This window comes from Bombina bombina, chromosome 1 (assembly GCF_027579735.1).
Source record: "Bombina bombina isolate aBomBom1 chromosome 1, aBomBom1.pri, whole genome shotgun sequence".
Lineage (NCBI taxonomy): Eukaryota > Metazoa > Chordata > Amphibia > Anura > Bombinatoridae > Bombina > Bombina bombina.
Window position 1 is genome coordinate 1,020,681,219 of NC_069499.1, and position 14,578 is coordinate 1,020,695,796.

Here is a 14,578-nt window from a genome sequence, read left to right on the forward strand (position 1 = left end):
CTTTAGATTGTGACCCCTTGTTTGGCATTTTGGGTGTGTGCACCCACCCAGTGCACACACAAAGTGCACACACACACCAAACGCACACACACACCAACTGCACACACACCCAGTGCACTCACACACCCAGTGCATACACACACACACACATCCAGTGCACTCACAGACACCTAGTGCACACACACAGACACCCAGTGCACACACACACCAACTGCACACACACTCAGTGCGCACACAGTGCACACACACAGACAGTGCATACACACACACACACACCCAGTGCACTCACAGACACCTAGTGCACACACACAGACACCCAGTGCACACACACACCAACTGCACACACACCCAGTGCACACACAGACACCTAGGGAACACACGCACACAGTGCACACAGACACTAAGTGCACACACACACATAGTTCACACACACACCTAGTGCACACGCACACACAGTGCACACACACACACCAAGTGCACACACACACAGTGCACACACACACAGTGCACACCCACACACACTGTTCGCACACACACACACACACACAGTGCACAGACACACACCCAGTGCACACACACACAGTTCACACACACACCTAGTTCACACACACAGAGTACACACCCACACACACTGTTCACACAAACACTCAGTGTGCACCCACTAAACACACACCCACACCCAGTGCACACGTGCACACACACACCCAGGGCACGCATGCACGCACACACCCACACCCAGTGCAAACACACACAGTGCACACACACACAGTGCTTACACACATAAACACAGTGCACACACACACACCCAGTGCACACACACAGTGCACATACACACACCCAGTGCACGCACACACACACACACAGTGTTCACACACACCCAGTGCACGCACACATACACACAGGGTTCACACACACACAGTGCACACCCAGTACATGCACATGCAAGCTGATTTATCAGTTTGCTTTGTGCATAGAATGACCAGAAGCCTAAATCTTGTGACACTTGTTCACTTTTAGCCATAATTCATTTCTCACTTATACCAGATCTCTTCAGATACCTCAAAAATCTATTAACCATTCAGCTACCTGAACCCTGGTAGAATTCCAGCTAACATGCTGCATATTCAGCTTACTCCACTATTAGTCCCTTTGACCCAGTATTCATTACACTTCACCCTGGCCCTCATCCAGACACCCCAGCATATATTACACTAGCTTCTAAAGATCCTTTTATCTAGAAAAAGAACCTACAGAGAAGACCACCTATACAAATAGCTTTCCTTCTACTTATCCAAATAAGCCAGCATCTCTCCAACAGAAACCATACTGCTACCCTAGCACCTAAAAACCCCAAACCCATAATGCAGCCTCCCCAGTATTCACCCTGCTACTCCAACACCTACCTTGTAAAGCCAGCAGCCCATCAAGCAAGACCCAGGAATTTCCATCATTTGCTTAGTTCATTCTAACAACACTCTAGCTATCCTTGCTTGAAAATCATTGCACCCACCCAAGTGTTTAACAGCTTTTAAAAAGCCCACCCAGTTATCCCTGAATGACTATGTATTTCAAATCTTTACCTCAAATCTCCATGGTGCTGGTGATAGAGATACATGTAAAACATTATTTAATTTAAAGGGACAGTAAAGTCAAAGTTAAACTTTCATGATTCAGATAGAGCATGCAATTTAAAACAATCTACTTTTATTTTCTAATTTGCTTTGTTCTTTTGGTATTCTTTGTTGAAAGGCATACCTAGGTAGACTCAAGAGAATCAATGCTCTAGTGGGAGATAGCTGCTGATTAGTTGCTGCACATATATGCTCCTGCTCATTGGCTTAAGAAATGTGTCATCTAGCTCCCAGTGGTGCATTGCTACTCCATCAAAAAAGGATATCAAGAGAATGAAACAAATTTGATACATTTGAAAGTTGTTCACAATGGCATGCTCTATCTGAATCATGAAATACATGAGTTTTAATGTGCCTTTAAAGTAGGAACCCAGTTCTCTTCAATAGGGAATGAAATAAAATACAGGAACTGATTCTTTTTTTTATAATCCCTTTATCAGTTTTTGGATAAATCAGAAGATGTTCTTCTCAAGCATCAGGCCAGTATTAATGAATTGAAAAGAACCCTGAAACAGCCTAACAGCAAGTTGGTTCATAGAGAGCGAGGGAGGGAGAAGAGACTTCCATCCTCACCTACCTCCTTATCTTCGAAACCAGAGGTCAGTTTTACCATTCTATGGGAGGGCTGCTGACTTTGTAACATAGATTAATACACTCTGCATGCTTCTTTTTTATGCAAAGCTGATCTCTCCTCTTATCTTTTTCATTCTATGTTATCTGCTTCTCTCTAACCACCTTCTGTCTCAAACAGGATGCAGAAGATACAGCAATAGGAGAGGAGGAGGTACCGGACTCTGCTGCAGCTGCTCAGGATTCCGAAGTTTTTATACAGAAAAGCCTGGCTGCTTCCCCAGAGGTGCCTTTCCATTCTTTCTTACAATATCAGTCCCATAACTGCAAGTTCATTTTATTATTATTATCAACTTGTTTATCTATAAAACACCAATATCTTTAGTTCTAAAAAGTGCACATTATAATAAACCAACACACTTTGATCCCATCCATTGAAAAGATGTTGATTTTTAAAATTTCCCATAATTCTTTAAGAACAGTGGATTTAAAACAGTTCAAAGAATGTATTGGATGAAGAATAAGTGTTGTGTATATTTGCAGTGTATCCTACCTCAATTTCTCTAAACAGTTTTGTAAGTTAGGACCTATACGGAGGTATTTTGTGTGTTGTAATAGTAATGCACAATGTCACTACACTCACCCTTGGTCAATGGATGCGTTCCTCTTTTGTCTGTTGTAGATACGTATAAAATTGTCTTGTGCAGCTTCTTTTCATGCAGCCAAACACTGTCTTGGAGGACTCATGGCCAACATTACCATCCAATGACAGCACAAGAGCAGTCTTGGGGGTAGATTTATTAAAAGGCGAGCGGACATGATTCACTGTAGCAAATCATGTCCTCTCGACCTCGCTCAATGGCGACAGGATACGCTGTCGGCTTTTATCATTACACAAGCATTTATGGTGAAATGCTTGTGCAACGCCGCCCCCTGCTCACTGGCGGCCAATCGGCCGTTAGCAGTGCCATAATTCATGCAATACGGATCTGGAGGATTTCAGTCCGCCACCTTAAAGGTGGCGAAGAAGTTAAGGAGCAGTGGTCTTAACTTCCGTTTCAGACGGACCTTTCAGGTCTTTAGTCTTCAAAATATGCTCAGCTGTTGAATAATACTTTTGATTAAACATCAAAAAAAGTGGACTTTATTCAAAGGGACATACAACTCAAAATTAAAATCCATCTGAATTCATTTTTAAAAAAAATTATATTATTTCCAGTACTGCTGTTTTAGGATTCAATGTGCATGGAGTAATGTACGTAATGGGCTAGATTCATCGATTCTTGTAAGGTTGCTGAAGTTCTTGTGGTAAAGGCCAAATCATGTTCTAAATTCATTGAGCCTCGCTTCACCTTCATCTTTCCAAGCGTATTGTTAGTGGGCATTCCTGCCGTTAACATCTCTAGTTGCCCAATTCATAAAATCTTGCATATGATACAAGAACCTATCGCTAAGTGGTTGAAACAAACACAACCTCAACAACTTTGAAAGCATGATTGAAACAGGGGTAATGTAAATAAGTATCTCATCTTCTGGTCGTGTCTCACTATATCAAAGCTGCCAAGGTTGTCTCGTTTTTGTTCTTCTTTCTTTTTTCTTTTAATTTTTCAGTTTGTATTTGTGTGTATGTTTTGTTATATAAAAGGTGTATTTTTCCTGTTTCAAGTAGTCTGTTTTGTAAGTTTTTAAAGCCGGGTTTCTGATTTTGGTATCCTTAACTGTGTAACTGTTTTTTGTGGCGAGAAGTGAATGATTATGAGATAGATTCAGCTAAATTGATTATAATAAAGCTGAACTTGTAACCAGCGGCTGTCACAACGGCTTTTTGAAGTTTTGCCATTTTTAAATTGGGATGTTGCAGTGCTTTTTCCCTCCAATATATCAGTTTCAGGAACAGGCTATATTGAATCTTGTGTCAGAATGCAAGTTTACATGGGATATTTGAATATAATCTGTGCTTAATAGAAGCAGTTTTGCTAATACATGTGTATTGTGAATATCTTTATTTAAGATTAAAATATGTCCCATTTGCCTATGACAATAGTTAAGCAAAACAGAGATGTAGCTGTCTTCTGGTGCACGCCTACACATTATGTTTGTTCAAGCCAAACTTCCTTCCTTGAAATAATATAAAGGGACTTTTTTATTGATAAGTAGGATTAAATGTATTATTCTTATCTGCATCCAGAATAGGAGGCCAGCAGCAGAATGTATTACAGTGGTATTATGGGCACTACTTTCAATGCACAGATTCAAATTAACTGCTAGTAGAGGAGTAATTATTATAGACCGTATACTTCTGGTATTCAAATATAAAATGCCATGTTTAAATACGTTTTTGAAAATAGAAAATGTGTCCTTGCTTTCTGTGTCATTTTGGTGTCAGGAAACTCCCACTAAAATTCTAGGGAAGAGCGTGAGAAAACTGAGTTATGTTACCAGTGGTAGGGTCTGTCTGGAGAATAATATAATAAGTAGGCTTGTTTAAGGAATGATGAGAGGATCTGAATTTAAGAAGAAATTAGATCAAATATGACCAGTTGCATTTCTTGGTTATTTATATCAGTTGATAAATACTGTAGTGTTATTTTTTTTCTAGCAAAATAGCAAAAGAATGCAGAGAAAACTCCAGTGGCAATATTTCTGAATGCCATCTTATAACCCTTTTCTAGATATTTTTGGGAATGCTGTGTGTGTGTTTATGTGTTTATATATATATATATATATATATATATATTTATTTATATTTATATATATATATATATATATATATATATATATATATATACACACACATACACTGTCTGGCCAAAGGTATGTGGACATCTGACCATCACACATCTTGGACACCCCATGTGCATTAAAATAGAGACACGCACCCCCCCCCCCTCCCCCTTTGTGGCTATCACATCTGTCAATCATCAAGTAAGGCTTTCCACAACAGTTTGCAAGTGTCTAGGAATATGCAACCATTTAGCCAAAAGAACATTTTAGAGGTCAAGTACTGATGGAGGAAGAGAAGGCCTGGCTTGCAATCGGCGTTCCAATTCACCCCAAAGGTTTTCAATGGGGTTGAGAACAGGCCACTCAAGTTCCTCCACACCAAACACATCAAACATGTCTTCATTGACTTCTCTTTGTGTACAGGGCACAGCCAGGCAAGAACAGGAAAGGGCCCTAACCTAATTGTCTAAAATATCCTGTAGCACTAAGATGACCCTGAAAAACAGCCCCAGACCATTATCCCTCCTCCACCAAAACTGTAAAGTAGGCCCTATTCATTCCATTAGGTCGCGTTCTCCTGGCATCCACCAAACCCAGATTTTTTCATCAGGTTGCCAGATAGTGAAGTGTAAGCTATCACTCCAGAGAACACATTTCCACTGCTCCAGAGTTCAAAAGTGTCATGTTTTACATCACTACAGCTGATGAATGGCATTGTGCAAGTTGATGTGAACCTTGTATACAGCTGCCCGGCCGTGGAAACCCACAGTTCTTGTGCTTTCAGCCGTAGTTTGGAATTCTGCAGGGTGTGATGTAATAGATGATAGGTGATTTTTACATGTTATTCGTTTCAACATTCAGTAGCACCTCCACTTCACAATAATAGCACTTACAGTTGACTGGGGAAGATCTAGGGCTAGATTTCAAGTGGTGCGTTAATTTTTTATTGATCATGAATGCTAATTGTGGTCAAGGTGAAAAATTTGTGCTGTTGCGTTAGTGTTGGTATTACAAGTTAATTTGCTAACTCCCTCTCCCCATAGATTTCTTTGGGGCGCACTAAAGAAATCCTTTTCGTTTTATAGTTCGCTTTCTAAACCGACACTGAGCTAGATCAACTGTGCTAAAGCTGAAGGTGCGTTAGGAATACTTCACATTTCTATGTTCTTCAGTTAGTTTTAAATATACATATATATATATATATATATATATATTGTTGTTGTTGTAAAATATATATCTATACCTTTATATCTATATGAAAATATACAGATATATATTTATAGATATATATTGCATATGTATGTATATATATATATATATATATATATACTGTATATATATATATATATATATATATATATATATATATATAAAATATTTAAATAAATGTTTAAAAATAAAAAGAACTTATGAATTCCAAGTATTTCTATTCAATAAACATTAAAACATATTAAAATGTATTAAAAATTATATTGCATATTTTAAAGTATTTGACTGGAAAGGGCTGAAAAGTGTGTGTGTGTGTGTGTGTATATATATATATATATATGTGTGTGTGTATATATGTTTGTTTATATGTGTATATATATGCATATGTGTGCACATATATTTACACATATAATATAAACTTATAAATACACATGTATACACATATATAGACAAGTAGTAGTGAGCGGTGACGTCATCGTCACGTGATTGAACACGATTGGATATGCTAATTAGCCATGCGGCTTTGTTGAAGTTCAACACACTACGTGTGATCCGTCTGAGTATCCGGATTGGCTGCAGCAAACAGGAACTGTTTAGAATGGGGTATAAATAGGGGTGTGGTGGATATGTTTGTTAGGCCGTAATTTGTTGAATGTTAGCCTATTGAGAAAGGTGTCAGGTAGACATCGAAACGTTTGGGCTATGGGATTTTAACTTTTGTTAAATAAAGCTGATTTTTTTATGCTGAAAAATCCGGTGAGTGCTGCAGTATCCTTGTGACTTTTGAATTTGAATACATTTTTGCATATGCACCCCGGTGGATGTTAAATGAGGAAGTGAGTGCACTTGATCTGGATCTTCACTGTTGTATTTTTACAAGTGGCACCCTCACATTGAGCTAAGTTGGGATCTATAACTGATTAAGGAAAAGGTTTTTGTGGACATTTTCTACATTTTCCTATTGAATGTACACTTTGTTTTTATTGTACCTGCTACATTGAGAACACAGCTGTGTTTCGAGTGGACTGACTAAAATGGAGGCACAAGGTAGTTCACAAATACCATCACAGACACAGTGAACAAGGATGCTTTTATGTTCACTGAAGAAGACTCAGAACGTATACATGTCACAGTGGACCCTCGTGAGCTGAGAGGTGAGACACCCCTAGATGTCTATCATAAATTGCTTAATTTACATAAAAGGGAGTTGATCATCATCTGCACTCTGTTTATTTGTCAAACTATCACAAATCCCTAGAGGATTTAGGGTTAGAAATGTTCATACAATATGCAGGTCTAATTTTGAATTTCTCCAACATTGGTGTGTCCGGTCCACGGCGTCATCCTTACTTGTGGGATATTCTCTTCCCCAACAGGAAATGGCAAAGAGTCCCAGCAAAGCTGGTCACATGATCCCTCCTAGGCTCCGCCCACCCCAGTCATTCTCTTTGCCGTTGCACAGGCAACATCTCCACGGAGATGGTTAAGAGTTTTTTGGTGTTTAAATGTAGTTTTTATTCTTCTATCAAGTGTTTGTTATTTTAAAATAGTTCTGGTATGTACTATTTACTCTGAAACAGAAAAGGATGAAGATTTCTGTTTGTAAGAGGAAGATGATTTTAGCAGACAGTAACTAAAATCGGTTGCTGTTTCCACATAGGACTGTTGAGATGAAGTAACTTCAGTTGGGGGAAACAGTTAGCAGACTTTTCTGCTTAAGGTATGACTAGCCATATTTCTAACAAGACTGTGTAATGCTGGAAGGCTGTCATTTCCCCTCATGGGGACCGGTAAGCCATTTTCTTAGTCAAAAACAAACAGAATAAAGGGCTTATTATGGGCTAAAAAACTGGTAGACATTTTTATGGGCTAAATCGATTGCTTTATTTGTGCATATTATTCAGATTTAGGCTAATAATTGGCATTTATAATCTTGGGGAACGTTTATAAAACGGCAGGCACTGTATTGGACACCTTTTTCAGTCAGGGGGCCTTTCTAGTCATAGACTGAGCCTCATTTTCGCGCCATTAATGCGCAGTTGTTTTTTGAGAGCAGGGCATGCAGATGCATGTGTGAGGATCTAAGAATCTCTGAAAAAGCTTTTAGAAGGCGTCATTTGGTATCGTATTCCCCTCAGGGCTTGGTTGGGTCTTAGCAAAGACTATATCTGGGACTGTATAGGGGTTAAATTGAAAAACGGCTCCGGTTCCGTTATTTTAAGGGTTAAAGCTCTGAAATTTGGTGTGCAATACTTTTAAGGCTTTAAGACACTGTGGTGAAATTTTGGTTATTTTTGAACAATTCCTTCATACTTTTTCACATATTCAGTAATAAAGTGTTTTCTGTTTGAAATTTAAAGTGACAGTAACGGTTTTATTTTAAAACGTTTTTTGTGCTTTGTTGACAAGTTTAAGCCTGTTTAACATGTCTGTACCTTCAGATAAGCTATGTTCTATATGTATGAAAGCCAATGTGTCTCCCCATTTAAATTTATGTGATAATTGTGCCATAGCGTCCAAACAAAGTAAGGACAGTACTGCCACAAATAATGATATTGACCAAGATGATTCCTCAAATGAGGGGAGTAAACATGATAGTACATCATCTCCTACTGTGTCTACACCAGTTTTGCCCATGCAGGAGGCCCCTAGTACATCTAGTGCGCCAATACTTTTTACCATGCAACAATTAACGGCTGTAATGGATAACTCCATAGCAAATCTTTTATCCAAAATGCCTACTTATCAGAGAAAGCGCGATTGCTCTGTTTTAAACACTGAAGAGCAAGAGGACGCTGATGATAATTGTTCTGTCATACCCTCACACCAATCTGAAGGGGCCATGAGGGAGGTTTTGTCTGAGGGAGAAATTTCAGATTCAGGAAAAATTTCTCATCAAGCTGAACCTGATGTTGTGACATTTAAATTTAAATTAGAACATCTCTGCGTACTACTTAAGGAGGTGTTATCTACTCTGGATGATTGTGACAATTTGGTCATTCCAGAGAAATTATGCAAGATGGACAGGTTCCTAGAGGTTCCGGTGCCCCCCGACGCTTTTCCTATACCCAAGCGGGTGGCGGACATAGTAAATAAAGAGTGGGAAAAGCCTGGCATACCTTTTGTTCCTCCCCCTATATTTAAGAAATTATTTCCTATGGTCGACCCCAGAAAGGACTTATGGCAGACAGTCCCCAAGGTCGAGGGGGCAGTTTCTACTCTAAACAAACGCACTACTATTCCTATCGAAGATAGTTGTGCTTTCAAAGATCCTATGGATAAAAAATTGGAAGGTTTGCTTAAAAAGATTTTTGTACAGCAAGGCTACCTTCTACAACCAATTTCATGCATTGTTCCTGTCACTACGGCAGCGTGGTTCTGGTTCGAGGAACTAGAAAAGTCGCTCAGTAGAGAAACTCCATATGAGGAGGTTATGGACAAAGTTCACGCACTTAAATTGGCTAACTCTTTTATTTTAGATGCCGCTTTGCAATTAGCAAAATTAGCGGCGAAAAATTCAGGGTTTGCTATCGTGGCGCGCAGAGCGCTTTGGCTAAAGTCTTGGTCAGCGGATGTGTCATCCAAGACAAAATTGCTTAACATTCCTTTCAAAGGTAAAACTTTATTTGGACCTGATTTGAAAGAGATTATTTCAGACATCACTGGGGGAAAGGGCCACGCCCTTCCACAGGATAGGTCTTTTAAGGCTAAAAATAAACCTAATTTTCGTCCCTTTCGCAGAAATGGACCAGCCTCTAATTCTGCATCCTCTAAGCAAGAGGGTAATGCCTCACAACTCAAACCAGCCTGGAAACCAATGCAAGGCTGGAACAAGGGTAAGCAGGCCAAGAAGCCTGCCACTGCTAACAAAACAGCATGAAGGAGTAGCCCCCGATCCGGGACCGGATCTGGTGGGGGGCAGACTTTCTCTCTTTGCTCAGGCTTGGGCAAGAGATGTTCAGGATCCTTGGGCGCTAGAAATAGTTTCTCAAGGTTATCTCCTGGAATTCAAGGAACTACCCCCAAGGGGAAGGTTCCACAAGTCTCACTTATCCTCAAACCAAATAAAGAGACAGGCATTCTTACATTGTGTAGAAGACCTGTTAAAGATGGGAGTGATACACCCAGTTCCAATAAAGGAACAAGGAATGGGATTTTATTCCAATCTGTTCGTAGTTCCCAAAAAAGAGGGAACGTTCAGACCAATTTTGGATTTGAAGATCCTAAACAAATTTCTCAGGGTACCATCGTTCAAAATGGAAACCATTCGAACGATTCTACCCACCATCCAGGAAAGTCAATTTATGACTACCGTGGATCTAAAGGATGCGTACCTACATATCCCTATCCACAAGGAACATCATCAGTTCCTAAGGTTCGCTTTTCTGGACAAACATTACCAGTTTGTGGCTCTTCCATTCGGATTAGCCACTGCTCCAAGGATTTTCACAAAGGTGCTAGGGTCCCTTCTAGCGGTTCTAAGACCAAGGGGCATTGCAGTAGTACCTTACTTGGACGACATTCTAATACAAGCGTCGTCCCTGTCAAAGGCAAAGGCTCATACGGACATCGTTCTAGCCTTTCTCACATCTCACGGATGGAAGGTGAACAAAGAAAAGAGTTCTCTGTCCCCGTCAACAAGAGTTCCCTTCTTGGGAACAATAATAGATTCCTTAGAAATGAGGATTTTTCTGACAGAGGTCAGAAAATCAAAACTTCTAAGCTCTTGTCAAGTGCTTCATTCTGTTCCTCGTCCTTCCATAGCGCAGTGCATGGAAGTAATAGGATTGATGGTTGCAACAATGGACATAGTTCCCTTTGCACAAATTCATCTAAGACCATTACAACTGTGCATGCTCAAACAGTGGAATGGGGATTATACAGACTTGTCTCCAATGATTCAAGTAGATCAAAAGACCAGAGATTCACTCCGTTGGTGGCTGACCCTGGACCATCTGTCTCAGGGAATGAGCTTCCGCAGGCCAGAGTGGGTCATTGTCACGACCGACGCCAGTTTAGTGGGCTGGGGTGCGGTCTGGGAATCCCTGAAAGCTCAGGGTCTATGGTCTCGGGAGGAGTCTCTTCTCCCGATAAACATTCTGGAACTGAGAGCGATATTCAATGCTCTCAGAGCTTGGCCTCAACTAGCAAAGGCCAAATTCATAAGGTTCCAATCAGACAACATGACGACTGTTGCTTATATCAATCATCAAGGGGGAACAAAGAGTTCCCTGGCGATGAAAGAAGTGACCAAAATAATTCAATGGGCGGAGGATCACTCCTGCCACTTGTCTGCGATCCACATCCCAGGAGTGGAAAATTGGGAAGCGGATTTTCTGAGTCGTCAGACATTTCATCCGGGGGAGTGGGAACTCCATCCGGAAATCTTTGCCCAAATAACTAAATTATGGGGCATTCCAGACATGGATCTGATGGCGTCTCGTCAGAACTTCAAGGTTCCTTGCTACGGGTCCAGATCCAGGGATCCCAAGGCGACTCTAGTAGATGCACTAGTAGCACCTTGGACTTTCAACCTAGCTTACGTATTCCCACCGTTTCCTCTCATTCCCAGGCTGATAGCCAGGATCAATCAGGAGAGGGCCTCGGTGATCTTGATAGCTCCTGCGTGGCCACGCAGGCCTTGGTATGCAGACCTGGTGAATATGTCATCGGCTCCACCATGGAAGCTACCTTTGAGACAGGACCTTCTTGTTCAAGGTCCATTCGAACACCCAAATCTGGTCTCCCTCCAACTGACGGCTTGGAGATTGAACGCTTGATTCTATCAAAGCGTGGGTTTTCAGATTCGGTGATAGATACTCTGGTTCAGGCCAGAAAACCTGTAACTAGAAAAATTTACCATAAAATATGGAAAAAATATATCTGTTGGTGTGAATCCAAAGGATTCCCATGGAATAAGATAAAAATTCCTAAGATTCTCTCCTTTCTTCAAGAAGGTTTGGAGAAAGGATTATCTGCAAGTTCTCTAAAGGGACAGATCTCTGCTTTATCGGTCTTACTACACAAAAGACTGGCAGCTGTGCCAGATGTTCAAGCTTTTGTTCAGGCTCTGGTTAGGATCAAGCCTGTTTACAGACCTTTGACTCCTCCCTGGAGTCTAAATCTAGTTCTTTCAGTTCTTCAAGGGGTTCCGTTTGAACCCTTACATTCCATAGATATTAAGTTACTATCTTGGAAAGTTTTGTTTTTGGTTGCAATTTCTTCTGCTAGAAGAGTTTCAGAGTTATCTGCTCTGCAGTGTTCTCCTCCTTATCTGGTGTTCCATGCAGATAAGGTGGTTTTGCGTACTAAGCCTGGTTTTCTTCCTAAAGTTGTTTCTAACAAAAATATTAACCAGGAGATAGTTGTACCTTCTTTGTGTCCGAATCCAGTTTCAAAGAAGGAACGTTTGTTACACAATTTGGACGTTGTCCGTGCTCTAAAGTTCTATTTAGAGGCTACTAAAGATTTCAGACAAACATCTTCCTTGTTTGTTGTTTATTCTGGTAAAAGGAGAGGTCTAAAAGCGACTTCTACCTCTCTTTCCTTTTGGCTTAAAAGCATTATCCGATTGGCTTATGAGACTGCCGGACGGCAGCCTCCTGAAAGAATCACAGCTCACTCCACTAGGGCTGTGGCTTCCACATGGGCCTTCAAGAACGAGGCTTCTGTTGACCAGATATGTAAGGCAGCGACTTGGTCTTCACTGCACACTTTTGCCAAATTTTACAAATTTGATACTTTTGCTTCTTCGGAGGCTATTTTTGGGAGAAAGGTTTTGCAAGCTGTGGTGCCTTCCGTTTAGGTGACCTGATTTGCTCCCTCCCTTCATCCGTGTCCTAAAGCTTTGGTATTGGTTCCCACAAGTAAGGATGACGCCGTGGACCGGACACACCAATGTTGGAGAAAACAGAATTTATGCTTACCTGATAAATTACTTTCTCCAACGGTGTGTCCGGTCCACGGCCCGCCCTGGTTTTTTAATCAAGTCTGATTAATTATTTTCTCTAACTACAGTCACCACGGTACAATATGGTTTCTCCTATATATATTTCCTCCTGTCCGTCGGTCGAATGACTGGGGTGGGCGGAGCCTAGGAGGGATCATGTGACCAGCTTTGCTGGGACTCTTTGCCATTTCCTGTTGGGGAAGAGAATATCCCACAAGTAAGGATGACGCCGTGGACCGGACACACCGTTGGAGAAAGTAATTTATCAGGTAAGCATAAATTCTGTTTTTGTAGAAAATGGTGTTCAATCCTCAACAAGTGTTCTTATGATTTAATTCTGTTAGTGGTTGAGGAAACAGATTATAAAACTTGATAATGAGTGAGATTAATGAAATTAAAGTACAGAGTAGGGCTGGGTGATATGGGCAAAAAAAACCAAATCGCGATTTTTTTTTTTTTTTTTTAAACATGATTGCGATTTAATCGAGATTTTCTTATAAATGACTATAACACCTTCATTTTGCATTATAAAGTTTATTTAACACTACAGAATCTTAATGTACATGTTTTGTCATGTTTTCTTGGACAGTCATTCTAACTGTGGACAGTGGTATGATTAACAAATGAAGCAGTGTAAGCCACATACACACACACACACATATATATATATATATATATATACATATATAAATTTACAGTAAGATCAGCACTCACCAGCATCACCATCAACACTGTGCACGGCCATATGAATCCATCCAAAGTAGAAGCAGCATGTGAAAAAGGATCTGGTGCATATCCCAGTAGCTTCACGGCAGCATAAAAAGCCAGCACCAGAGAGTAAATCAATCACCTTTTATTAGAATGAATACATAACGTTTCGGCCCCAGCAGGGAGGCCTTGGTCACATGAAGACAAGTCACCCCAGACAAGCAATGCTTAGAGGTCTCTCCTTTGTCCCGACTCCAAAGGTGGATAAATTATAGGTTAATGTGGATATCTATAGATTGCAGAGGCAATTAAAACAAAAGGTTTTTTTAGGGACAAAGAACAGACTAAAATTAACAACCCTCAAAATTTGATCCCCCTAACACCAATCCTTCTATACAAAGTTTTTCAAGGATGTTGTTAAATGATTGTGAACAATCAAAGGTTGAAAAACAATTTTCTAAATTAACAAAAGTGGAAAAATAGGCATTACGCTTGTTACAAGATGATACATCCATCATTATACATGCTGCTGACAAGGGGTGGGGTCTATAGTCATCCAGAATTACCATGATTATAGGAAAGAGGCCCTTAGACAACTTGCTGATACAAAGGTGTATACTAAACTGAAGGGTAATCCTACCAATGCTTTTAAAAAAATAATTGATACAACATTGAAGTATGGATTTAAGGCTGGCATAATTGATGAAAGTGAATTTGGCTACATGGTGACAGACCACCCAGTAACACTGGTGTTATATTTGCTACCGAAGGTGCACAAATCGTTGGT

The 14,578-nt window shown here is 40.3% G+C and overlaps 1 protein-coding gene across 4 annotated transcripts in view; it reads left to right on the forward strand.

Moving 5' to 3' along the window:
- The window catches only part of EPB41L1 (erythrocyte membrane protein band 4.1 like 1), a 418,010-nt gene that overhangs the window by 314,020 nt on the left and 89,412 nt on the right, over nt 1-14,578 (forward strand). For all 4 annotated transcript variants that reach the window (XM_053715999.1, XM_053715997.1, XM_053715935.1 and 1 more), the window contains exons 14-15: nt 2,072-2,230; nt 2,383-2,487. In XM_053715999.1, coding sequence (XP_053571974.1) covers nt 2,072-2,230; nt 2,383-2,487 — 264 coding nt within the window. The remainder of the gene's footprint in view (nt 1-2,071; nt 2,231-2,382; nt 2,488-14,578) is intronic.